General features: G+C 33.2%; 1 protein-coding gene across 1 annotated transcript in view; it reads right to left on the bottom strand.

Annotated features, from left to right (window-relative positions):
• LOC135142214 (fringe glycosyltransferase) overlaps positions 1 to 27,395 on the bottom strand; it is a 137,543-nt gene that overhangs the window by 39,138 nt on the left and 71,010 nt on the right. The window contains exon 5 of the mRNA XM_064073888.1: positions 18,412 to 18,562. Within this exon, the coding sequence (XP_063929958.1) occupies positions 18,412 to 18,562 (151 nt within the window). The remainder of the gene's footprint in view (positions 1 to 18,411; positions 18,563 to 27,395) is intronic.

Here is a 27,395-nt window from a genome sequence, read left to right as displayed (position 1 = left end):
TGATTCTTTGTATATAAGCTTATTAAATGCTCAAAAGTTTACAATTACCTTAATTTTAAGAACTTATAACTCAGAATTACAATTTTGAACTTCTATTTTGACATAAATTTCGAGTTTATGTCTCCAAAATTTATCACTTCATTCAGAGCTATCGAGAAAATTTCACTTCATGAAGACTTGATTTCGTGACAGAATCGAGAAATGTGACAGAAATGTCTCACCAACTCAGCCTCTCAACCAATCAGCAAACGAGATTTTATCGCTATCGAGTTTTTTTCGATCAAGAAACAAAATCGCACCCCTAGTGAGATATTCTGTCCCTGACTGAAATTTCCAGAGTTTTAAAAGGTAAAACCATGGTCAGAAAAAAGTTCAGCTTTGGCAAAGGGGCAACTTGTGCTCCGTCAAATTGACAGCTTAGACGAGATAATTATGAAACAACCCCAAGCTGTGTAATCCGAACCTTCGTGAATACGAGTAATTTACAGTATTTTGTTATTCTAGGAAACTGTAACAAGTTTAAAAATTATAACTTAATCTGTTGAATACCAACTTTATAAAAAAAATATTCTTGAAAATACAATAGTTTTCTCGAGGTTTCACGACCCCTGAAGTGCGAAAAAATTGGTTTCCCGTTTTCGTCTGTCTGTCTGTCTGTCGTCTGTATCGATTTCTATTAGACCGATAATCTTCGAAACTACTGAAGCGGTTATTAGCGAATTTTATATACCGGGTGTCCGGAAAATGTGCGATTAACTCTCCGCTCTTAATAATCAACTGGTGAGTCTGGAAAAAATAGTAAAAAATTCCTTCTCACATTTTGGTGGAGTTATAGTGATTTTAAAATTGGTTCTTTTGCTACGTTTAACAACTGAACAACACATTCATTATCACATCAACTAGTAATAAAACTTTAAGTCAATATTTCTCTCGTCCATGACCATGGTTAATTATCATTTCAGTTAGAATGTACAAAGATATGGTTGTGTTGTTTTTGTAATAACTTGATAATAGTATATTAAAGAACGAGTTTCATATGGCAAATATTGAGACCCGAATCCAAGTTTACATAAAGGATGAGTGCCACAATGAATAATTTATACTATTTTTTCTACCGCGCACGTTTTTTCACAAAATTTAATTGAAATTTGCACTTTTTTAAATCTGGGGAATTTTGTCGCGGTTGATGATGGGTTGATCTGACACTAACCACGAAATATTTGAGGTTCGAATTTTCACAACAACAACTGTAATTCGAATCAATTCGAGTTTTTGTAAGTTAAAATTGGTTAAAATGTCTTGTGAAGAAGTTAGTGAAGTCCTTACGCCTCCGGAAATACAGGAAATTTTAATTTGACATTTGCCACTGACATTTCTCGTCATGGCTACCAATCTTACCGATCTAAATTACACCAGATCTATTAAAGAACGCCTTTCCGCTATTAACGAACTGCTGTGACGTCATTTGCGTGCTTTAATAGCTCTATTAGAAAACCAAAAAACGTACGCGGTAGAAAAAAATCCATTTGACAACGATGTTTACCTGATATAAAGCGAAGGTACAAATCAGCAAAAATCGAGTGATCAGTTAAAAATGTTTGACGCATCAAAACTTGTCAAAGTTTTCAAAACCCTACTCTTAAAATGTTCGCAGTTAATTTTAGGTCCCCTGGTGTTTTATTTTCGGATAAATTTAAAGGAATTTGGTGTTTTGTTGCTGGATAAATTTGAAAAAATCTTTTAAGCTTTTAGTGTTTTGCTTTTTAGGAATCTGAAAAAGTCTTAAGTGCCGCAGTATTTGGTGTGTTATTTTGGGAGCCCATGGAGTTTTTTTTTGTAAATATTTCAAAATAATTTTGGGGGAGCTTGGTGTCCTATTTTTGTAATTTTTTGTTTGTTTGTGAGTCAATTTAGGAACCCCGTTTTTCCTTTTTTTTGAAAAATTTAAAACAATCTTGAGGTTCTAGGTACTCCTGTTTGGAAAGAATTTGAAAGGTGTATCTAGTGTCTTTTCTTATAATAATTTAATTCAATTTCTTAGGATAAGTCATTTAAGTCATATCTCATTTGCCAAAATCAGTTTTATCTTAGCAGGTACTAGCCCCGCCCACCACCCACCCTCTCTTTTCTTAGAGGGTATGTCATTTGCCAAAATCAGTTTTATTTTAACAGCTACTAGCTCCGCCCACCCACCCTCACTTTTCTTAAAGGGTATGTCATTTGCCAAAGTCAGTGTTATCCTAGCAGGTAATAGCCCCGCCCACCCGCCCTCTCTATTCTTAGAGGGTATCTCATTTGCCAAAATCAGTCTTATCTTAGCAGATACTAGCCCCGCCCGCCCACCCTCTCTTTTCTTAGAGGGTACGTCATTTGCCAAAATCAGTTTTATCTTAGCTAGTACTTGCTAAGATAAGACCGATTGTGGCAAATTACATACCCTCTAAGAAAATAGAGGACTGGGCGGGCGAGCAAATACTTGTTAACGTAAAATAAGACTGATTGTGGCAAGTGATATACCTTTTAAAAAATAGAGGGCGGGTCGGCGGGGCTGGTACTTGATAAGATAAGGCTGATTTTGGTAAATGACATAACCTCTAAGAAAAGAGAGGGTGGGTGGGCGGGGCTAAAACTTGCTAAAATAGAACTGAACAATATTAAGAGTAGTCACTGGAATGATGAAGGGGTGGGTGGGCGAGGCTACGGTTTGTTAAAAAAAAATTGAAAAAATCTAAACTTAGCTTACTTTTACAAAAAATGATCAAAATTGGGAAATAGTACGAGCTTACTTGTATGCAGAAGGCAGGACTTTTGAACATCTTCTCTAGGTTTAGTTGATTATGCTTTAATGGATTTTTCTTTTATTGCTTTTGTTTTTGTTTATAATTTATGTCTTATTAAATGTTTTTTTTTGAGTTTATTCATTAATAAAAAATAACAGCTTGTTTTATTAATATTAATGCACAACGCTTAGCGACTACTGGTTGTTACGATTATTGTCATAAAAAAATAAAAGCTGGATTTCAGTCAACATCGTTACTAAGAAATCAGAAATTAAACCAATTTTACTTTTATAAAATTACGTTTTTTTCGTAATCTACTTACATTATAAAGATTTTTTTTATTTTTTTGGGACTCCTGAAACGCCTGTACATAACGTACTGAAGGGTTAATCCGCCATTTTCCAAACACCCGGTATTTGCATTTTGGAGTTATCGTCTAAACGCTAACCAAAATTTGTCTAATTAATAATTTGATGACGTGCTCTCAAAATTTTGTACATTAAATATTTTTAAATTTTATAAAATATACTCCTACACTTATGGTTTATGAATCCGCTCTGATTTTCAATCACAATTACATTAATGAAATTGCTTGTGCAAACTTTACAGCATGTTCATATAACCGATATCTCGCGCACGTAGAGACAAGCAGTTGATTTCCATAAATTGTTTCATCCAACCCCACAGACCAAAATCACACGGATTGAGATAAGGTGAACGCGGAGGCCAAGCTACTGGGCTGTTTCTACCGACCCACGGGTTAGGAAAATGAACTCGAACCCCTAGAGGCCCTTTCGCATCTAGCTGCCCTTCTAAAACATTGTTTGAAAACTCGAGGTACTGTTTTATATTTTCGATTTCTACCTTTTCCGGTTTTCAATTTTTAAAATTTTGTGATTTCTGGATTTTTAAATTTATCGACATTACGATGTTTTCATTTTTCATTTGTTCACTTTCGTTGTTTGTAAACTTTGTGTAGAAGCTGATTAAATTTTTAACACGGCGTTACAGTACCACGTGACCGACTCTACGCCAATCAGACGTCGCTAAACGCCTCGTTAAATGCGTGATCACTTGATTAGTTAAAAAAATTACAATATTGTATAAAGTGGCCCTTAAAGTGCAGTAACTTTTTCGTAGCTTATCAATTATACATTGAGTTTAACGTTAAAAATTGAAAAAAAAAAACCGAAGTAATAATAGTACCTGAACCTACCGAAATTTCCTTATACTGCTTAATGGAGTGTTAAGCCATGAAAAATACAGTCAGTAATTGCAGGTACGCACCTTGATTAATCGATTTTCTTTATTGAAGTGTCATCGGTGCGTAGATGAGAGTCTATCAGAGGTCATTTAATTCTCTATGATTTTGAAATGATTTATGCACGAAGTTCCCGGATCTGTGTCCCGACGGTTGGACAGGAATATTGATCTCACATAATTAACTAACAACTTTCTTTAATACGGTCGGATAAAGCAAGCTTTAGTGTAATCAATCACTATTAAAAAAATTAATCCTAGGCTTGTTCTGGAACGAATTTAATTTTCAAGTAAAAATTGACTCTTTTAGTAATAGCTATATTTTCGATGGGTGGTTACCATTTACGTACGTAACTAAAAGTATGTTTTAGAATTAAGTTTAAGTTTGGATTCCCACTATGTTGAGTGCTTTTCAGTCTGCTGAACTCGTACTTACATAATTATTACGTTTACGATGATTTACGCGCCAGGACTTCTAATTGACGAGGTTCTGCATATCCAACCCATTTTATGTTGCTAGTGACCACTTCCCTTGTAGTTTTCCTCATTAACGTTTGTTTCATTTTTTTTTTTGATGCTTTGAAGTTTTCCGCTACAGAAAATAATATTGGAAATCAAAATTTTGGATTTTTGAATCTAGCGTCTGAACGAAAATAAACACTCAGAGGTATTATTATTAGATAAGATACGGAGAGATCTAGAAAGTCCTTTGGACCGTTTTTGTTTTGTATCTCATTATCTATTACCAATTGAACATTCGCGAACACTGTCTGACTGGCATAATTTTTCGGTTCAAGCAAAAAACGTCCCATAAAAGATCCATCATAATTGGCGAGCTAGTTTACCACGAACAAACGCTTCCTTAACAGCCAATTAATTTTATAGTCAATTGTGTAAACTATTCACAAGAATCGCTAATCCCAGTAATCCCATCGAGGCCATGTTTGTTTAAAACCAATCAAGCCCCTCCAAATTGCGTATTGCACATTCGAATCCGCAAATTGCACGAAATTTTAGATGAACGGCGTAATAAACGGGCAACACGAACGCTTTATGGGATGATAACAACTGGCACGTTATGGATGTGATCTGTAATTGGCGGCGGCACTTGGAAATACCAGAAGTGAATTTTTTCATGGGTTTGATTACATGGGCGTTGGCGTGGATCCCGCGGTTCTGCCGCCCGTCGCTCGCTACTCTGCCTCTAACGGTCCGGTTCTGTGCAGAAATTAGAAAGGCCTAAGTGTTCCAGTCACGATCCGCGCACTTTGTCTTGTATATCAATTTATTTCCATCTGACATGTGTGTTAGCAACGTTGTCGGTCGTCAGTATCGCGAACACGCCCAGTTTTCGACTTTTCAAAGCAAATGTCGAGCGCGGTCGACCGTTAAATGAGGCCTTAAATAAATCAGACGTGGACGAGAGGAACCAAGCCCCGGATGGGGGAGAAATATTTTTCACAGGGTGTGGAAGTAAGCAGGGAAGGAGAGGTTGCAAGTTCCGAAAGAAGAATTAGGAAGAATTTTCTTTGAACTGTGACTAGAATCATCAGAGGTCTTTAAGAGGAGTCGCTACGTTTGGGTCTTATGGGGCTGTTAATATATTTTCAGAATATGATATCTTCACATTTATTGTTATGAAATTTTAAATGTAATCTGTCCACAGCTTTCACTACATAAAGCGAGGGTAATATTTTTAAACAGTTTATTGTCATAATTAAATTTTTAAATTTTGTTGAAATTTTTGCATCACGTACCTATCTTAAAAAATTAATATTCCAGTTATTTATGGAAATTTTGGAACGCGGTTTTGACCACTGTTTTCAGCTTACAAATCTTAAGAAACTTATGAAATATATTTTGAACTTCATTCGTTGGAACTGAGATACAGTAAAAATAAACGTTTAGTACTTAGCTTCTACGATACAAGTTCTTTCTACTGTACATCGAAAAACTGAAAAATTCCCAAAATTGAAATGTTGAAAAATTGACAAATCGAAACCTTTAAAACTCGAGAAATCAAAAAATATAAAAACCGAAAATCTAAAATCGAAAAATTGAACTATGTATTAAAAAATTGAAAACTAAGGTATTGGAACCATCAAAAAACTAAAATCGAAAAATGTAACATTTAAAAATCGAAAATTTGAAAAATTTTAAAAAATGGAAAGTTAAAAAAACGCAAAGTCGAAAAATCTGAAATTTAAAAAGTTGAAGATTTTCAAAACTGAAATGACAAAAAGTTCGGAAATCGAAAAACTAAGAAGAATAAACGTGGAAAAATTGGAAAATAGAGAAACCGAAAAATCAAAAAAGCAAAAAAAAATTGAAAACCAGGCAAATCAAATCATGAAACGATCGAGAAATCGAGAAGTCGAAAAATCGAGGAACCGAGATATCAAAAAATTTAAAAATAGAAAAATCGAAGAACTGTGAAATCGAAAAATTGAAAAACCGAAAAATCCAAAACCAAGAACTCGAAAAATGGAAAGATCGAGATATCGAAACAAAAAAATTTAAAAATTCGGAAAATGAAAACGTAGAAAAATCAAAGAATTGAAAAATCGAAAAATCAAGAAACTGAAACATCAAAAAATCCATAAATTGAAAAACTTACAATTGAAAAATCTAAAATAAAAAAAAATGAAAAATGAAAAATCCCAAAACTGAAATATCGAAAAACTGATATCTTAAAACTGAAACATCGCGAAATTGAACAATCGAAGAATCGAAAATCAGAAATTTTAAAAATCGAGAAACTGAAAACACAAAAATCTGAAAAATTGAAAAAATTGAAGACGCAAAATCGAAAAATGGGAAATCGAGACGTCAAGAAATCGAAACATCGAAAATTCGAAAACTGCGAACGGAAGAATCCAAAATTGAAAAATCGAGGAATCGAAAAATCGAGAAAACGAAAATTCGAAAAATTGTGATACAATTTTCATTTTTTTCCAAAAATCTCCATGTTTTGAATAAAAATTCAACACGGATCTTGAACCACAAATGCAGGAGTACGTTATTTATAAAATTTAAATAATATTCACTGTTGTAAAATTTGGAGATGCATTGTTGGTGGGAATGATCAGACAAATTTTAGTTGGCGTTTTGACATTTACATGATTTTCCTTACATACAATATTTGACAACGATCGGTCTGGTAATTTCGGATATTATATGTTTATTAAAAATTGACAGATGACAGACAGACAGATGGACAGACGGAAACAGGAGACCTATTTTTTCGTACTCTAGGGGTCACGAAAGGTCTATAAAACATAAAAGCCCAATGAACTCGATTACAATACTTCAAAATAATCGAAACAACGAAAAAATCGAGAAATAGAAAAATAGAAAAATCGAAAACCTGAAAAATCGATAAATTTAAAAACCGAAAAATTAGAAAATCAAAAATTGTAAAAAACGAAAAATTAAAATAGGTGGCGCAAAATTGAAAAACCGAAAAATCTAAAATCGAGGAACCGAGATATCAAAAAATTTAAAAATTGAAAAATCGAAAAATTGAAACACCGAAAAATCCAAAACCAAGAACTCGAAAAATCGAAAGATCGAGATATCGAAACATAAAAAAATTTAAAAATTCGGAAAATGAAAACGTAGAAAAATCGAAGAATTCAAAAATCGTAAAATCAAGAAATTGAAACATCAAAAAATCCAAAAATCGAAAAACTTGCAATCGAAAAATCTAAAATAAAAAAAAATTGAAAAATGAAAAATCCCAAAACTGAAATATCGAAGAACTGATAGATCGATAAATTGAAAATGAAAAAAATAAAAAATCGAAGAAAAATTGAAAAATCGAAAAACTGATATCTCAAAACTGAAACATCGCAAAATTGAAGAATCGAAGAATCGAAAATCAGAGATTTTAAAAATCGAGAAACTGAAAAAACAAAAATTTGAAAAATCGAAAAAATTGAAGACTGAAAAATCGAAAAATGGGAAATCGACACGTCAAGAAATCGAAACATGGAAAATTCGAAAATTACGAACAGAAGAATCCAAAATTGAAGAATCGAAAAATTGAAAAATCGTAAAACTGAAATATCGGAAAATTGAGAAATCGAGAAACGAAAATTCGAAAAATTGTTATACAATTTTGATTTTTTTCCAAAAATCTCGATGTCTTGAATAAAAATTCAACACGGATTCATGAACCACCGCGTTTTGTTATTTACAAGATTTTCCTAACATACCTACAATATTTGACAACGATCGTTCTGGTAATTTCGGATATTATCTGTCTATTAAAAATTGACAGATGGCAGACAGACAGATGGACAGACGGAAACGGAAGACGTATTTTTTCATACTCCAGGGGTCACGAAACGTCTAGAAAACATAAAAGCCCGATGGACTCGATTACAATACTTGCAAAATAATCGAAACAACGAAAAAATCGAGAAATAGAAAAATAGAAAAATCGAAAACCTGAAAAATCGATAAATTTAAAAACCGAAAAATTAGAAGATCAAAAATCGTAAGAAACGAAAAATTAAAATAGGTAGCGAAAAATTGAAAAACCGAAAAATCTAAAACCAAGAAGACGAAAAAGCGAAAGACCGAAACATCAAAAAATGTAAAAATTAAAAAGTTGAAAAATCAAAAAATTGAAGAACTTAAAATCGAAAAATCTAAAATTTAAAAATTTGAAAAATGAAAAGTCCCACAACTCAAATAGATCAATAAATCGAAAATCGAGAATTTGAACAATTGATGAAAAATTGATAAATTGAAGAAAAATTGAAAAATTAAAATATGTATCTCAAAACCGAAACATGGAAAAATTGAACAATCGAAAAGTCAAAGTTGCAAATCGAAAATTAAAAAAATTGAAAAACTGAAAAATTAAAAACCCGAAAAATCGAAAAATTGTAAAATTGAAGAGTCAGAAAATGGGAAATAGATACGTCAAAAACCTAAACATCGAAAAATTGAAAAATCGTAAAACTGATATATACAATTGAAAAACATCGAAACGTCGAAAAATCAAGAAAACGAAAAGTCGAAAAATGGAAAATTCGAAAAATTGTTATACAATTTTGATTTTTTTCCAAAAATGTCTAGGATAAAAAGTTAACACGGATTCATGAACCACAAGTGGAGGAGTACGTTATTTATAAAATTTAAATTATATTTCCTGTTGTAAAATTTGGAGATGACGTCATTGCATTGTTGGTGGGGATGATGAAACAAATTTTAGTTTTATTGTTTACATGATATTCCTATGCAATACATATAACGAAATCTCGAAAAATCGAAAAATAGAAAAAAATGAAAAAGCGAAAATTTGAAATATCGATAAATTTAAAAACCCAAAAATTGGAAAATCGAAAAATCAAAAATTGGAAAAAACGAAAAATTGAAAAACCGAAAAATCTAAAACCGAGAAGTCAAAAAATCTAAAGATCACAAAAATGAAAAATAAAAAAATCTAAGAACTGTAAATTCGAAAAAACGCAAAAATCAAAAAACAAAAATATTGAACATAAGTTAAAAACAGAAAAATTTAAAAACCAAGATCTCGAAAAATCGAAAGATGGAGAGACAAATCGAAGCATCAAAAAATTCAAAAATTCGAAAAATTAAAAAGTAGAAAAATCGAAATCGAAAAATCGGGAAAACGAAACATCAAAAAAATCTAAAAATTGAAAACTGAAAAATACCAAAATTGAAATATCGAAAAGTTGATAGATCAATAAATCGAAAATGTGAAAAATTTAAGAAAAATTGAAAAATTTAAGAAAAATTGAAAAATTGAATAAAAATTGAAAAATCTAAGAAAAATTTAAAAATTGAAAAATTGAAATATCTCAAAACTGAAACATCGAAAAGTTGAACAATCGAAAAGTCGGAAAATAAAAAAGTCAAAAAATAAAAAGTCGAAAAATCGAAAAGTCGAAAAAGAAGTTGAAGAATCGAAAAATTGAAAAGTCGTAAAACTGAAATATCGAAAAATTGAGAAATCAACAATTGAAAAATCGAGAAATCGAAACTTCGAAAAATTGTTATACGAGTTTGATTTTTTTCAAATAATATTTACTGTTGTAAAATTTGGTGGGGAAGATCAGCCAAATTTTGGTTAACGTTTTATCGTCTACACGATATTCCTAACATACCTACATACAAAATTTGACAGCGATCAGTGCGGGAATTTCGTATATTATCTGTCTATAAAAAATTGACAGACGACATATAGACCGAAATCGAGACCTATTTTTAGGGGTCACGAAACGTCGAGAGAACATGAAAGCAACCAGTCGCCCTATGGACTCGATTACAATACGTCCTTAACTTACACTCGGGAAGTAAAACTTAAAAACTTTATTAAGTTAACGTCTTTTTAGTGGCTCAATTGAAAAAAAATACTCGTATTTAGTAAATACTGTCGGAATCACCGGATTCTAAATCATTGAATCGCACATGACCCACCTTCTAGTGTTTTGTGGTCTCTAAAGCTCGGCTTTGATGGAATGAATTAGGCATTACAGGCTGTCTCACAACTACATATCAAGCTCTTGGATATATTGAAAATAAAAAAGTAAGCTGAATTTTCTCAATACATTTTTCACGACGAACCTTCTTGTTTTAAACTACAGCTTTTGATAAGATTTTTTTACGTATTTTACATACTCCACTTTTATTTTTGACTGACATCGCAAATTAAGTGAACGTTTTAAAATTACCACAAACACTCTGGTTATAATATTTGCTTTCAACGTTCGTCTTCCAGTTAAACGAGTTTAAATGCTCCTTGAACGTTTTTTCGTGTTTATACATGATGCGTAACATTTATGTTGATACCTTCTGTCTGCTTTTAAGGCGTTACGTTTGCGTTCCCCAAGGTCCATTAACAACGTATCAGCTACTTTGGAAGTACTAAATTCCCGACATATTTGAAAAACAAAGCTCTACAGAGAAAACTGTATTAATAAAAATCAACTTCTTTTTCTCTGTTCTAGAGTAAACTTATTACATATAAGTCAGTGTAACTTATAAATAAGTCTCAAAGCAATATCCCGCATATTGTTAAAGATCTCATGTCATCCACTGCATGATCTTCGTGCTCCCCTTCACCATTCATTTGCTCGAGATCTAGGTAAACCTCTCAAATGCGGAACTCGATAGCTCATAAATCGTGGCGTGGCAAGAGTATGACCTATCGGCCTGGTAGCGTTGCCTCGAGGTTTTCCTGGTGGACCACGCCTTAGAATGCACGCGAGTGGCGTGCGTGCAGACGTTCCACCACCAGTGGCGTCACACTGCACCAAAGAGAAGCCACAAAGAGCAAAAATGCACCAAACTTTGATTCAAGAAGCTTTAGTTTCCAATAGACTGCCTCGCTAAAGGCTGTTTGTGCGTAGTTATTTTACTAGTTAAACTAGAGTAGCGTTTGTATCAGTGTTTACATTCACGGAAGTTGAGAAAGCCTTTCAAGCGCTTAGGATCGTATTGGTCAGCCGTGAAATCAAGCGATTCTAGTTGGATGTGTGCCATTCCGCAAATGTCTGCCTTTATTGCCCCTTAAGTGCATGGAGGGGGATTCATGCTCACCTTGTTACCTTTGGACATTTACCTAAACTATAAAATGTAAATGTTGATGGTTGCGGTTGAAAAATTATCAAATTTCAAAGTATAGTTTTTTCAAGAATTTATTAATTAACTAACTGACAGTAAGACTCAGGAGTTCGAGGCATATTATAGTCAATTTATATTTCTCTTAAAAAAAAATACTGAATGAAGATTCTTTGCTTGTATTTTTTAAATGTTTAAACTCACATCAATTTCAAGCTATAGTTCTGGTTTTGAAATAGTGACCACAAATATTGTCGTCTATATAATCTTATATAATTCCTTTTACTAATTTTTTAGACGGTTGGCTCACTAGTTCAGCTATAATTCTTTACAATTACGACTAGAAAATCATCAAATAGAGCAGTCGGGAAACAATACTATAATATATATAATACAAAAGTGCGACTTTTGCAATTTTTCATAAATCCTCCTTATTCCTCGACCTTCCTGTATCTCTCCATCCTACAGGTCCCGCATTGCCATCGCCCAAACAACCGCCCAACATCTGTTGGTAGTAAAATTTTATAAAGCAACATTTCAGACTAACTGCAATCTCTTGATGGCTTTTCGGTCGTAGTGGTCGAACCCGGGGGTCCCGTAAATGATTCCTCCTTCGGAAATCTTTTTACGAGCACCGTCTCCATCGCTTGGACTGCAGTAATCTCGTTCTCATCTTCCCGCGGTGTTATGCAATTACAATTAGAGACCGCAACCGCGAGCTAATGAAGTCGGTTTTAACGTTTTCGTAGTGCCATAGTAGGAAAAACAACGACATGTTCCAATTAGAAAACGTCGCTGGAACGACAAAAATGCCTCGATGCTAGATTAGTAAAAGTCGTTGATTGCAATTTATTAACTTCAAACGTTGCTGGGGATCGCTTCCTGGCCGGCAGCCAGGTCGACCGCAGATAGCTGGAGGTGATAGGGACGGACTTTCCACTTGGGTGAGCGCGCCTACAGATCTGGCACACGCAGTCGTTCATCAACGGCTGGGTTGGGTGGGTGCACCTAGGTGCTTGTTATTAGGAGACGGGCGACTGCCAGAGGGAAATTTCACAGTTGTAAAGGTTTAAGTACAGGTTAGGAAAAATTCAAGATGGATTTACGTATACTTTTTAGATATGTATAGGACCCGTTATTTTTCAAATATTCGCTTTTAGTTTCATAACTTGAAAACTGATTAATTGACTGGATAGGTACAAAGATGGTGAAAAGCGTACCAACTCAGGCCATGGGTCAGTTGCGCGCCACGGTCAGAAATATCTGCAGGTGGTTGTAATCCCACCGGTCAGTTGCGCGGAACGGTCAGAAAAACTTGCATATATGTGTATAATTTTAACCAGTTTAAAAGTTGTTACCTGCCGTGGTGGTTTACGTGAGTTTTAGTCACATTACTAAGTACGTACAATTTAGCCTGTGTGAATCATTCTTTAAGAACCACTATTGACCGACAATGACCAGAATTCAGGCAACACATATCACTGCAGATATTAAGAAAACGTAATTATATGCATCGATGGGATTGATTATTATTATTATTATTATTTTTTAAATTGTCGTGTTGGTAATGGCGACAAATCGCAGTCAAGTGAGAACAATTTGCATTACAAGATATAAAAGAACAAAAACCAAAACATTTACAAAGACAGTAAAAGAAATCAATACTACTAGATGGTTTGTGACACGAACTACAAGTTTATGGAAAAAGCGACAACCGCAGAAAATCATGGAAATGGGTGGCTGAAATTCCTTAATTGGAATTTCGTCAATTTGCTCGCACCTCAATCAAACAAGTGCAGTTTCTTAGATAATTTATAAAAGTTGAACACGCAAATTTTATTTTTATTATGACGCGTACCATATTAAAATAAATTAAAAGCTGGCACTCGATATGTAAAAATGGGTCTAAAATTATTTAGACACAAAATTCAGGTTGTGTGGATTGTTAAAGTAGGGGTAAAGAATTTAACTTCAATTTGTGGTTATACATTGAAAGAATGCGACGATTGAGCACGTAATAAGCTGCCTCCTCAAAACAGAGGAGGCAACTAAAATTATTAAATTAGCTGCAATTGAGCAAAAGGTTATAAATATTATATTGGATAAGTAGCTCTTATGATAATTATCAGGTTATTATTAATAAATACAGGCGGGCGCAACATTTCTGTATTCCCAAATTCATACTGGCATAAAATGTGCAAATTGGATTTTTTTGCGAAAATCTGGATGCCACAATTATAAGAGTATGTTATTTTATAACATCTAAAAGGCGTTTACAAAAAAAAATTAACGGGACGTCATCAAATTGTTGGTTAACGCTTTAGGTTTCCTAAAATACATACATATTTTGACAATCGGCCAAAACGGGAGACCTATTTTTTCATACTCTGTGGGTAATGGAACGTGAAGAAAACATGAAACTCGCCAGTCGCCCGATTTTGGATAGCAATTCATCTAATGATAGCCTCAAAATATAGTGTGCTTAATTTCAGCGCAATTGCAAGTTTTGTCGTAGGATTTAGATTTTTTTACTTCTCAAGCGAAAGCTAAGGAAGTATTGTAATACGATAAATTTATCTTCCGTTTCCGTCTGTCTGTCTTCTGTCTCGACTTTTATTAGACATGCAATTTCCGAAACTACCCGACCGATCATTATTAAATTTTATATGTATATTGAGAATATGGTGTAGAGTCCCCTCATTACTTTGCGTAGTGAGGGTTACCTAAATTTTACGAAATAGTATACTTCTGTACTCGTGGTTTATGAATTCGCCTTGAATTTTACTGAAAATTTTGAAAAATCGAATTTTATAATTTTTTTAAACTACGTATGGAGGATTAAAATTGAAGTACATTGATAAATCACAAATGTGGGTGCACAATGTTTTACGAATATATGCAGATAAATTTTGTAGCAATTTAGAACGTTTATTCTATAAAATAACATAGTACTACACTGTAGTTTGTGACTCCGTGTTGAGTTTTTACCCAAAACGTCCAGATTTAAAAAAAAAAATCAAAACTATAAAACAACAATTTGCAATATAATTTGGAATCTATAAAACCGAATGCTTTGGAATCTTGTAGATGTGTTAAAGTTATGATAAGTATATTAAATCTTTAATCAAAATATATTTGCTTATCCCTCAAAAAATTTATGATGTCATTTCAAAACTTTGTCGAATCAATTCTACCCAAAACGAGCAAAATGTGATGAGTTTTTACTTATGATTTATCATTGCCTTCATATTTTTTAAGTAAAGTAAAGTAATGAATGGGTTTGTTTATTTTACTGTTTAAATCAGGAACTCCACTTTCCCAGAAAATTTTGGGAATACAATACTGTTATTTTTCAATTTCCACTTTACACTAAACTAAATACGTCAAGTAAATTTAGCTTTCTTCTAGTTTTATGAGCAAGCAGTAGCCCCGCCCACCCACCTCTTATTCGTTCCAGAGACCACTCTTTTAATATTATTCCGTCCTAGCTTAGTAAGTTTTAGGCTTCAATTGAGATCCACCTTTCATTCGGACTAGACAAAATGAATCACTGAAATGGACGCAGGGTGGGGTGAATTATATGTGTTTTGTAAAGTGAGAATGGGAACTAATAGAACGTAGGCTATTAAAAAAGCGTTAATCGTAATTTTTGGTTATACAGTATAACCTCTATAATCCGAACCCACAATTATCCGAACATCCAGTAATCGGAACGAAGGCTAGTTGAAGTCGAAGTCTCTTTAGTTCGAACAAAAACTCTGCAATCCGAACTGAACTTGCAAACATGCACCAACATGCAAAAATGACGCAACATCTTATCAATGTATTTAGTTAAATTTCGAAAATTGTCGAAAATGGGTCGAAATTTGCATAAGGAGTAGGTATAAATAGTCAAAATTTTCAGTTTTGAAAAAGTCGTCTAAAAATTCTTAAAAAATCCAGGGATGTAGATCCCGACGTGTTGATTACGAAAATATAGCGTGTTTAGGGTCACGGAGTAATATTTTGATTATCCATTGTTGCTTAAGAAAACATTATTTTTGTTTAATAAAATTAAAGTTTATTTCTTGAAGTTTGTTTTTACCAATGTATGAAGTTGTTATTCATGTCCCTTTCATATTTTTGGAAAAATCGCTGATCCGAACAAATCGCTAATCCGAACACACCTTTTCCCCAATGAATTCGGATTATTGAGATTATACTGTACTACTTATTTGCTATAACATTTATTTCTTGTTTCTGAAGAACAAATGAGAGAGGGGTGGGTGGGCGGGGTAAATTTAAGTTTTTCAGACAGAATCTTTTATAAGCAAACAATAGCCCCGCCCACCCACCCCCTCTTCATTCCAGTGAATACTCTTAATATTGTTCAGTCATTTACCAAAATCAATCTTAGCAAGTACCACACTGCACCAATCCAAGTTCATATACGTATCCTTGATGAAGTCTTCACAAAATTGTGTAAAGTAATAACTCAACTCGAAAATGCTGGATATGTTTCATTGTACTTTCGGTGCGAGGGAAGTTCAGTCGAAACAACTTTCGACCAATTTTTTTTTAATTGTAGTGTAATTTTTAGATCACGTATCTTTGAAAATCGTCATTTGCCAAGATCAGTTACTAGTACCGCCCACCCACCCTCTCTTTTCTTTGGGGATATGTGATTTTCCAAGATCAGTCTTATTTTAGCAGGTACTAGCCCCGCCCACCCACCCGCTCTTTTCTTTGAGGATATGTCATTTGCCAAGATCAGTTTCATCTTAGCAGTCATAGAAAATTAGTATCCTAGAATTGGGTGTCAATCATCTTAGGCATCTAATTCCACAGACTTCTATAATTAAAAATTTTTGAAAATGTGATATTTTAGTGTCTAAGAATTTCGAACAACTTAATTTTACTAATTCAGTGTAGTATTTATACAGAAAATTAATATCCCAGAATTCCGTATCAATCATCTTGAGTATCCAAATCCACAGACTTCTATAATTTAAAATTTTTGGAAATGTGATATTTTAAGTAGTATCTAAGAATTACGAAACACCTAATTTTACTAATCCAGCTTAGTATTTATACTGAAAATTAGTATCCTAGAATTGTGTATTTTTTAAGCATTAATATTTCTGTGTACGAATTCCGAACTACCTAATTTTACTAATTCAACTTAGTTTTTATACAGACAATTAATATCCTAGAATTGCCTTAAGTATCCAAAATCCACGGACTTTTATAATATAAAATTTTTGAAAATGCGATATTTTAGTACCTAAGAATTCCGAAAAACCTAATTTTACTAATTCGGTTTAGTATTTATACAAATAATTAATTTTCCAGAATTGCGTGTTAATCATCTTAAGCATCCAAGTCCATAGACTCGTATAATATAAAACTGTTAAAATTTTTAAAAAATATTCTAAACTCCCCACACCTGAAAGATACTGGGTGATTAAACATACCCAAAAAACAAATGCTGAAAACTCTGAAAATTATAGAAAAGTCAACAGAAGCGGTGTAAAAATTAATGCTGTTGTTACAAGAACAGAATAAAAGATAATTTTCTAGAAACAAGAGAGAATTAATAACGCATCACTATAATAAGATAATACGTAAATATTTAGATAAACAAACAATTTTTCATTTATCTAATCACCACCTTGGGTTTTTTCAATTTTGAAATAGCGCGAAATTTTCTGCAACCAGCTTTAAAATAAACCGGTTTTGCGTCAAGAAATTAAATTAAATTTTGTGTTAGATTAACAGTTTTTTAAATTAGAGTTGTAATTTTTGTTCAGCAATGTTTGAAAATAAGTGTGGTTTAAAAAAAAAGTTACAAAAATTATAGTAAATAACTACCGTTACCACTTAGTCTAGACACATATCAATGTTTAACTTTAGATGTCTTTTCATAGTAATAAGTCTCATTAAATTTCGCCAGTTTCAACATATCCATAAGAAAACATTTGTGAATGGCGACTAAGTATATTAAGGGTTGAGGGCTGCAAAAAAAGACCCCCAAACTTTCACACACGACTGAATCAACCTTAATTGGTTCTCTTCCTATTGCTCTGCCAACTTTTTAATGGGTTTCCCCTAGTTAATTACAATTAAACTTAAATTAATTAGCCCCTAATTAGTATATCATTAATATCTCAATTTGATGTGTCAACTTTTTAATTAGAATTTATTCATGTTTTTCAATTGTACGTCAAATTTTCACGAATTTCCGACTTGACCGGAAGTTTTAAAATAGCCCGCTGTATCCTACTTTGATGAGTAAAATTCTGATGAAACCCGTTTATTCCGATTTCTACGGGTTGGAGATCTGAAAACCGCCTGATATACTTATTATCAATAAAAATTTTATCAAAAAAATGTCTTATAAACGCTATAAACTTTTAACAGGAAAAAAATCGTCGCAAATTTACGTTTGGCAAAATACACTATAAATCAGAAGTTTGGGTAGCGGCATTATCTAGCTAGATATCAGTTTACATGTTCAAATTTCGCTGATCAAAATCTCAATCGTAAATATTACACAGAAATTCTTTAATCAATTAAAAAAAACTGTTTTATGTCCAAACCAATTAAAGTATCGTTAGATTAATCTTATGCTAAACCGATATTGCCAAATTTGACCCTGCGAGTCCAAAAAATTAGTTGCATTTCCATAAATAATACGTATAAATTAACATATATATTTTTTGCCCGTACCCAGTCCCAGTCGTAAAACACATAAAAGAAAATCTCCAAAAATAAAACTTCACTAATCGCCACTCACCGTGTGCTTCTTCTCCTTATTAATAATCTCCAGCGGCGCCTGGATGCTGGGCTTTCCCAAATACCAGTCTTCCCTCGGATTGTAGTCCCCCAGGAACCTCACCAGCCTGGGTACGTTTACGTAGTTGTCGTCGTCGAAGTGGCAAAACCACCTGCGAGCAAATGATTGATTGTAAAAGTGACGTTCGAGACTATCGCAAGGGAATTTCTATGATTTACATATAAAGATCGGAGTGTGTAAGAGAGTGACAGTTGAGTTGGGCTTTGATGGATAACTGGACGGATAAGCAGATACAGTGCGCTTGATAAATACGAATCTTGACTCGTGACTGATGAATGCCCGAACGAAGATCTCTTATTTGATTAGACGGCTAAAAAGAGAAAAATGCGCTAATCAAGTTGACAAAACACGGATCTCGCTGTTGGAACGTGATGTGTTGTCAAAGAACAATGTAATAGCGATGTTACATCTTGTATTGGTTGTCTAACATTGCGAGGAAATAGTGTGCAGTGAACGTTATTTCCTATACATATTACTATAGCAAAATACCTCTGCACTAAATTTTAATACAAGCATTACTAGGTTTGAATACTTCGGTATATTAATAAAAGACTTCTTTCATTACTTTATTTTTATACAATTTCAAGCAATATGTATCACGTCCTAGCCTCAATCACTAATGATACTTCGACACATAATAGCCTGGTCGGTGGTACAGGATGCACACAAGACCAAATGGACGAAAAAGTCAAACACTGAAATTATGACGCACCGCGAGCGCATTCTCCTCCTGAATAAATTATAAAATCGCAACGGGGGCACCAATTATCCGATCATTGCGTATCCATGGTAGTGATTTATAATGTCCGATGGGGCGACGTGGGGCAGATGCGGACAGGATTATAATTAACAGAACCCGTTCTCATCGAGTCCACTCAAAACCTTATCTAACATCATTAAATATTAAACAGATTCGATTTCAATTAAATGAAGGACGAGGACTTTACGGCCGACGCCCGCTTTAGGTACGGATGAGTTTGTTGTTAATATTTTAGCGAATTGCATTGTCCCATTCGTCGGTCCCGAATGGGTCATAACTCCGATTCTGGAATTGGTTTCATATTTTACGGGAGACGCGAGGAATTTATTCGCGAGTTGGGACGGAGCAAGATAGTTCTGGACTCGATAATCACATTCATTCCGGTTACTTTTTTGCGTGGCGTCTGCGAGAAAAAATGTAATTTGCGGAGGCTGCGTAATTATAATCTCGATTTATATACGATCAAAATAGATTCGACCAAAACAGCTATTAATTTATTTTAATTAGCCGAAATTTCAGGTTTTATGATCACGGATTACTGTCGATTTTGACACGGTTCATTTTGAAGCCGCACCCAAAATGTTTTACTGTTTCATTAATTATGGTTAAGAATTTTTTTCGTGATCTTTAATAGTTTTTTACTTTCTACGTGGACTACCATCCATCAAGTTTGTTCTAACGCTTAATTAAAGCGGAGGCTGTGTTTCTTGCTTAATTATCACCGGTTCCATCCGATGTGATTTCTTCATATTGCCGACATCAACTTGTTAAGAGGTTGTGGCATGTTCGGTGAGGCTTTTCAGACTTCCACAGAGGCGTTTTAGTACGCTTTTAATCAAATTTCATCACATTGTAAAACCAAAATGTGTCCAAAAATAAAAATTGTATTTCTGCACAAATGACATTTAAAATTACTCTAAAGAGACAGAATGTACAATCAAACAAATTCAGTTTTTGACGACAACCCCTGTACATTAAAATAAAGATTATGTGCGGATTGGTAAACTAGTTTCTAGTTAAATTGTGAAAATAAAAATCGATTCATAAACCACAGGGTATTTCATTAAATTTAAATAGTATTTCCTTCACAAAATTTAGAGATGACGTCATCACTTGTCTGATGGGGATGAAAAAAACAAATTTTGGTTAGCGTTTACAACACGATATTTCTAAATTACTTTTAAAATTTTACAAAAATTAGTTCAGTAGTTTCACAGATTCTACCCAATAAAAGACGGAAATAGGACCTACTTTTTCATACTCTAGGTATTACGAAACGTCGTGAAAACACGAAATTAGCCGTTCGGCGGATGGAACCTGTTCCCTAGATTACGCTCGATGAAAACTTTTTGGCTCTTTTTTGGAAAACAATGTAGAATTTAAAAGTAAAAACTCAGGGGTGAAACTAATTTTAGGGAGGTTATTACATCATTTTAAGATTTTCTATGTCATTAAACTAATTTTACCGGCCAGAGTGGATGGGACAACCTAGAAATCGGGGATCGGGTGTCCGAATACAAATTTTATATACTACATTTAAATGAAGTAAAATTTCGGCCCTTCAGGCGCCGGTCTAAATTTTTCCCGCTCCTGAGAACGGGACTCCGAATTTTTTTCAAATTATGTACTTCAAAAACAAGATAGAAGGAGTCCATTCTTAAAATTTCAAAACAAAACAAGGGTTTCCCGAAATCCTTCAAACTACTTCAAAAACCAGGCACAAGGGGGCTCGAGATTCTGTCAAACTACTTCAAAAACAAAACAAAAGTGATCCCGTTCCCGAGATTCTTTCAAACAACTTCAAAAACAAAACACAACTGATTCCCGAGATTCTTTAGATTTTTCAACTTCTAATTTTTCGATGTTTTAAAATTTTGCACTCTTCATAGTCAAGAATAAGTCTTCGATTTATTGAGACCTGAAGTCTTAAGAGGAGTAGTAACTAACTAGTGCAAAATTTTAAACATCGGAAAACTTAAAGAATCGAAATTAAAAATCGAGTCAATGAAAAATCAAAAACTGAAAAACTTAAAAATCGGAAGTCGAAATTAAAAACCTAGTAAACGAAAAATTAAAAATTGAAGAACTTTAAATTAAAAAAAAAATTAACTCAAAAAACTTAATACTTAATTGAAAATCGAAGAACCACAAATTTCGAAAGTTGAAAAACCGAAAAATTCAAAAATTGCGTATCCAGAAACTGAAGAAGTTAAGAAATTAAAAATCAAAACATTGAGAAATCGAGAAAGTGAGAAATTGAAAAAGTAAAAAAAGAGATTTTTTTAAATCGAAACAGTGAAAAATCGAAAAACTAAAAATTGGGAGATTGAAAATTTAAAAAAACCTAAAAATTATATAATCTAAGATTCTTCTAAATCACTTCAAAAATAAGAAAAGTGGTCCCAAGATTTAGACTAGTTCAAAAACAAAAACAAACAAAAAAAATAGGTCCCTAAGATCCTTCCAACTACTTCAAAAACTAGACACGAATTATTTCCAAAATTTTTTCAAACTACTTCAAAAATCAAACAAGTGGTTCCCGAAATTCTTTTAGGTGTTTACATTTTTGAGTAGTAATTAACTACTACAAAATTTGAAACATCGAAAAACTCAAAGAATCGAAAAATTGGGTACTTGAACATTGAGAAATGTCGAAATTAAAAACCGAGTAAATGGAAAATCAAAAACTGAAAAACTTAAAAATCGGAAGTCGAAATTAAAAACCTAGTACACAAAAATGAAGAACTTTAAATTCAAAAAAAATTTAGACTCAAAAAACTTAATACTTAATTGAAAATTGAAGAAACACAAATTTCGAAAGTTGAAAAACCGAAAAATTCAAAAATTGCGTATCCAGAAATTGAAAAGTAAAGAAATTGAAAAATCGAAATATTGAGAAATCGAGGTGAGAAATTGAAAAATTAAAAAAAAGGGATTTTTTTAAATTGAAACAATGAAAAACCTAAAAAATTAAAAATTGGAAGATAATTAATTAAATAATTAAAAAATAGGTCCCCAAGATCCTTCCAACTACTTCAAAAACCAGTCGCAGGGTCCACGAAATTCTTTCAAACATCTTCAAAAACCAATTTTTTCAAACTACTTCAAAAATCAAACACAAGTGGTTCCCGAAATTCTTTTAGGTGTTTACATTTTTGAGTAGTAACTAACTACTTACTACAAAATTTTAAACATTGAAATACTCAAAGAATCGAAAAATTGGGTACTTGAACATTGAGAAATGCCGAAATTAAAAACTGAAAAACTTAAAGATCGGAAGTCGAAATTAAAAACCTAGTACATAAAAAATTAAAAATTGAAAAACTTTAAATTCAAAAAAACTCTAAACTCAAAAAACTCAAACAGAAAATTTAATAATTGAGAATCCAAGTACCTACTCCAAAATTCGAAAGTTGAAAAAACGAAAAGTTTAAAAATTGCGAATCCAAAAATTGAAGCTAAAAAATTAAAAATTAAAAAATCGAAATACATATTTACAAATCAAGAAAAGTGAGAAATCGAAAAACTGAAAAAATGGAAATCTGTAGCATCGATACACCGAATCGAAAAACTAAAAATTGGGAAATAGAAAAATTGAAAAACCCAAAAATTAGGTAATCTAAGAATGTTCTAAATTACTCCAAAAACAAGACAAGTGGTCCTAAGATTCAAACTACTTCAAAAACCGGGCACACGGTCCACGAAATTCTTTCAAACTTCTTCAAAAACTAAAAACAAGGGATCTCCGAGATTCTTTCAAACTACTTTAAAAATAAAACAAGTGGTCCCTGAGATTCTTTCAAATTACTTCAAAAACAACGCACAAGTATCCAAGATTCTTTCAAACTACTTTAAAAAGGAAACACAACTGATTCCCGAGATTCTTTTAAACTACATACTTCAAAAACAAAAGTGGTTCTCGAAATTGTTTCAAACTAGTTCAATAACCAGACACAACGGATCTTCGAGATCTTTGAAACTACTTCAAAAACAAGACACAAGGGGTCCTTGAGATTCTTTCAAACTACGTCAAAAATAAAACACAAGTGGGCCCCGAGATTCTTCCAACTTACGTCGAAAATAAGGCACAAGTGGTCCTGAAGATTCTTTCAAACTATTTCAAAAACAAAACACATGAGGATCCCGAGATTTTTTCAAAACTACTCCAATAACAAAACAAAGGAGGTCCTCGAAATTGTTTCAAACTATTTCAATAACCAGACACAAGGGATCTCCGAGATTCTTTCAAACTACTTAAAAAATTAGACACAACCGGTCCCCGAGATCCTTTCAAACTACTTCAAAAACAAAACACATGGGGATCCCGAGATTTTTTCAAAACTACTTCAATAACAAAACAATCTAGGTCCTCGAGATTCTTTCAAACTATTTCAAAAAGCAGACACATGGAGTTCTCGAGATTCTTAAAGTTTCAAGTGACTTCAAAAACAAAACAATGGTTTCCCGAAATCCTTTAAACTACTTTAAAAACTAAGCATAAGGGGTGCCCGAGATTCTGTCAAACTACTTCAAAAACAAAACAAAAGTGATACCGTTCCCGAGATTCTTTAAAATGTCTTCAAAAACAAAACACAAGGGGTTCCCAAGTTTCTTTCAAATTACTTCAAAAACAAGACACAAAAGATCTGAGATTCTTTCAAACTACTTCAAAAACAAAACACAAGGGTTTTTCGAGATTCTTTCCAACTACTTCAAAAACACACAAAAGGAGTCCCGGAGATTCTTTCAAATAACTTCAAAAACAAAATACAAGGGCTCCCCGAGATTCTTTCAAATAACTTCAAAAACAAAATACAAGGGCTCCCCGAGATTATTTCAAATTACTTACTTCAAAAACAAGACACAAAAGGTTCCCGAGATTCTTTCTAACTACTTCAAAAACCGGACACAAGGGATCTCCGAGATTCTTTCAAACTACTTCAAAAATAAAACGTAAGTGGTCTCCGAGATTTTTGCAAATTACTTCATAAACCAGACACAAGGGGTGCCCACGATTCGTTCAAAAAAATCAAAGAATAGAAAAATTTGGTTCTTAAACTTTGAAAAATGTCGAAATTAAAAACTGAGTAAATGAAAAATCAAAAACTGAAAAACTTAAAAATCGGAAGTCGAAATAAAAACCTAGTAAATGAAATTGAAGAACTTTGAATTCAAAAAACTGAAACAGAAAATTTAATATGTAATTGGTAATTGGAAATCGAAGAACTGCAAAATTCGAAAGTGGAAAAAACGAGAAATTCAAAAAGCGATCTCCGAAATTCTTTCAAACTACTTTAAAAATAAAACATAAGTGATCCCTGAGATTCTTTCAAATTACTTCAAAAACAACGCACAAGTAGTCCCCAAGATTCTTTCAAACTACTTTAAAAACAAAACACATGTTGACCCCGAGATTTTTTCAAAACTACTTCAATAACAATACAAAGGAGATCCCGACATTCTGTCAACCTACCTCAAAAACAAAACACAACTGGTTCCCGAAATTCTTTTAAACTACTTCAAAAACAAAAGTGGTTCTCGAGATTGTTTCGAACTATGTACTTTAATAACTAGACACAAAGGATCCCCGATATTCTTTCAAACTACTTCAAAAACAAAACAAAGGAGGTCCTCGAGATTCTTTCAAACTATATATTTCAAAAACCAGACACAAGGGATCTACAAGATTCTTTCAAACTACTTCAAAAATTTAACACAAGGGGTTCCCGAGATCATTTTAATCTATTAAAAAACCAGACACAGTTAGTCCCTGAAACTTATTATTGTCATAGGACAAGATTTTTAATCTAAACGTGGTCGTATAAAAAAAAATAATAGTATTTTTTTTTTTTTTTAATAAATAATGGGGCGTACAATGAAACTATTTTACCGATGGCACAAAACGCGATGATCTCATCGAAAGCGAACCATCAAAGTTCATTATTATTGTTATTCCAGGTTAATTGTTCGTAAATGCCGACCATTAATTAATTAATTAACGGCGTAGATAATAAATTGGTTAATTCCGGCAAATTGCTGTTACGTAAAGCGTATTGTAGTAAAGGCAATTTGTAACAACAACCTGGGCAATTAGCTGCAAATCACTTTTTCTTTTCTCATGGAACGCATGATTTATTTGAATGTCTGCCAAAGCTAAAGAATAAATTCGTTTTGTGTTTTTTTTTTTTGTGTGTGATGAACGAATTATAATGTGTGCACAGGATGTTCCATCCCAACCAGCCGATTAAACTAATTCAAAACTGCTACCTGTAAAGGGAACAAGATTATACAATCTAGGTCTATGTAAAAAATCTACCTAGGAAAGTCATAGTTTTTGACGGAAGTTATAGATGGGTTACATAAGAATATTTTCGTTCGCGTTTCTCAAAATAATTAAATTAAAATATAGTCTCGGTTAGATAATAATCTTTAATATTTCGGGATAAAAAAAATATTATTCGATATATCCTATCACAACCAAAATTGATCGCCTGAAGACATTCAGACCCTTCTAGAAAACGTATCAATTATAGATTAATAACAGTACGACACCGACTCCTCCAGTTCAATAAAGGGTCAAGCAAATTATCCAAAGGGCGTAATAATTACAAGGATCATCGGCTCGGTCAGGTAATTTAGGCGCTTCCCCCAATAATCCCATTGTCATCTTCCCTTCACATAGCCATCATCGCCCACGTTTGACATTCATCGAATTTACTCGACCTTAAAAGCTGCCGCTTCCCTTCGTCTTCGGGGTCTTCTCGCTTCTCACGTTACCACCGCAAGACAATACGCCAGTATACGTAACAAAATATCGCGACATGTGCTGCTCAGACGACCGGAACGCCTCGAATTTCCGTTAATTTTTCCCGATTAACCGGCGTAAAATGATCTCTTAAACGGCCGATCATGATCAAAACAATCCAATTTGAGCGGATAATCGGAATTTGTGCGCGATTAAAATCCGAGATCGTGCATAAAAATCTGATGAGCGTGTCAGATTCACCTCTTTAATGAAACAATTCGTGGAGAAAAGGGGCCGCTTTGACTTGAGACTCCGTGACACGCACTTAAATTTCAGGTGAGGCGAACATATTAACGTAAGCAGCTTAGCAAAGACGAAAGCGGATATATTGCGATTTTATTAAAGCGTAAAGGTAGGTAAATTAAATTTTTCAAAATGAGAAATTTAGAGACCACCAACGGATGCTAAAAGAACATGCGCTGAGGTGTTTAATGGAAGCACAACCGGAACGAACGGGCCTTTGCGGGAGTAATGGTATTCGGGGACGAATTTCAAAGGTACGTTTCAATTATTTGCTGCTTTATTTGCTTTTAAAGATGTATTTAAGGAGGTCTTAACGGAGGCGGCTGAAAAGCTTAATTTTATTTTGCCTGGGAAAATTCCGCAGCAATAAGGAGTTTGCGATGCTTAATTTTGGTGGAATTCACCAAGAACGCAAATGAAATATTATTTATTAAATAATTGGTTACAAATATTTACAGGAAAAATTAAACAAATATTTTCTGCCCATCCCCATCATTATTTGTGCCAGAAATCATATTACTCTTTTATAAATGATTTACCGTTTCATAATAACGATTGTACGTTAGAAGGACCCAACAAGGAAGCTAAAACCGAGTATAACAAATTCTTTAGATGTATTGGATGTCCCACAGGAATTTGTCCTGGGACCAGTTGTATTTTTGTTGTATACGTAGCAGATTTCCCATATTCTACATCTTGGTCAAAACAACCCTCGTTTAACACACTCGACAAAACTATCTGCCGCGAAATCTTATCGGGATCTTGAGGTTACAGATAGTTGCTTCAGATTTATATTTATCGCAGTGTATTATTACCTCGTAAATGTGATAAAACCAAATTATTGCCCTTTTTATTATTCTCTGGACTCTATTAAAAAAGAATTTTAGAAGAATTTCATGTGCAGCAAGTCTCATCTGACGATTCCTTTAGTGATCAAAATTGGTCGAAGGTCATTTCGACAAAAATCCTCTCGTCCATGAAGTGTAGCCCCACAAATCCCCCTTGTTTGAATTGAATTTATATATTTTTTTATTTCTTCAGTTTTCCGATTTACAGTTTTTCAACTTCTCAAGTTTAAATTTCAGTTTTTCAATTTTCCAACTTTTGAGTTTTTCA

Source organism: Zophobas morio, unplaced genomic scaffold (genome assembly GCF_036711695.1).
Source record: "Zophobas morio isolate AGI-343-1 ecotype UQ-CSIRO unplaced genomic scaffold, CSIRO_AGI_Zmor_V1 ptg000004l, whole genome shotgun sequence".
Taxonomy (NCBI): domain Eukaryota; kingdom Metazoa; phylum Arthropoda; class Insecta; order Coleoptera; family Tenebrionidae; genus Zophobas; species Zophobas morio.
The sequence above is the reverse complement of the archived record's forward strand: the minus strand, read 5'-3'. Positions and strand labels throughout refer to the sequence as shown.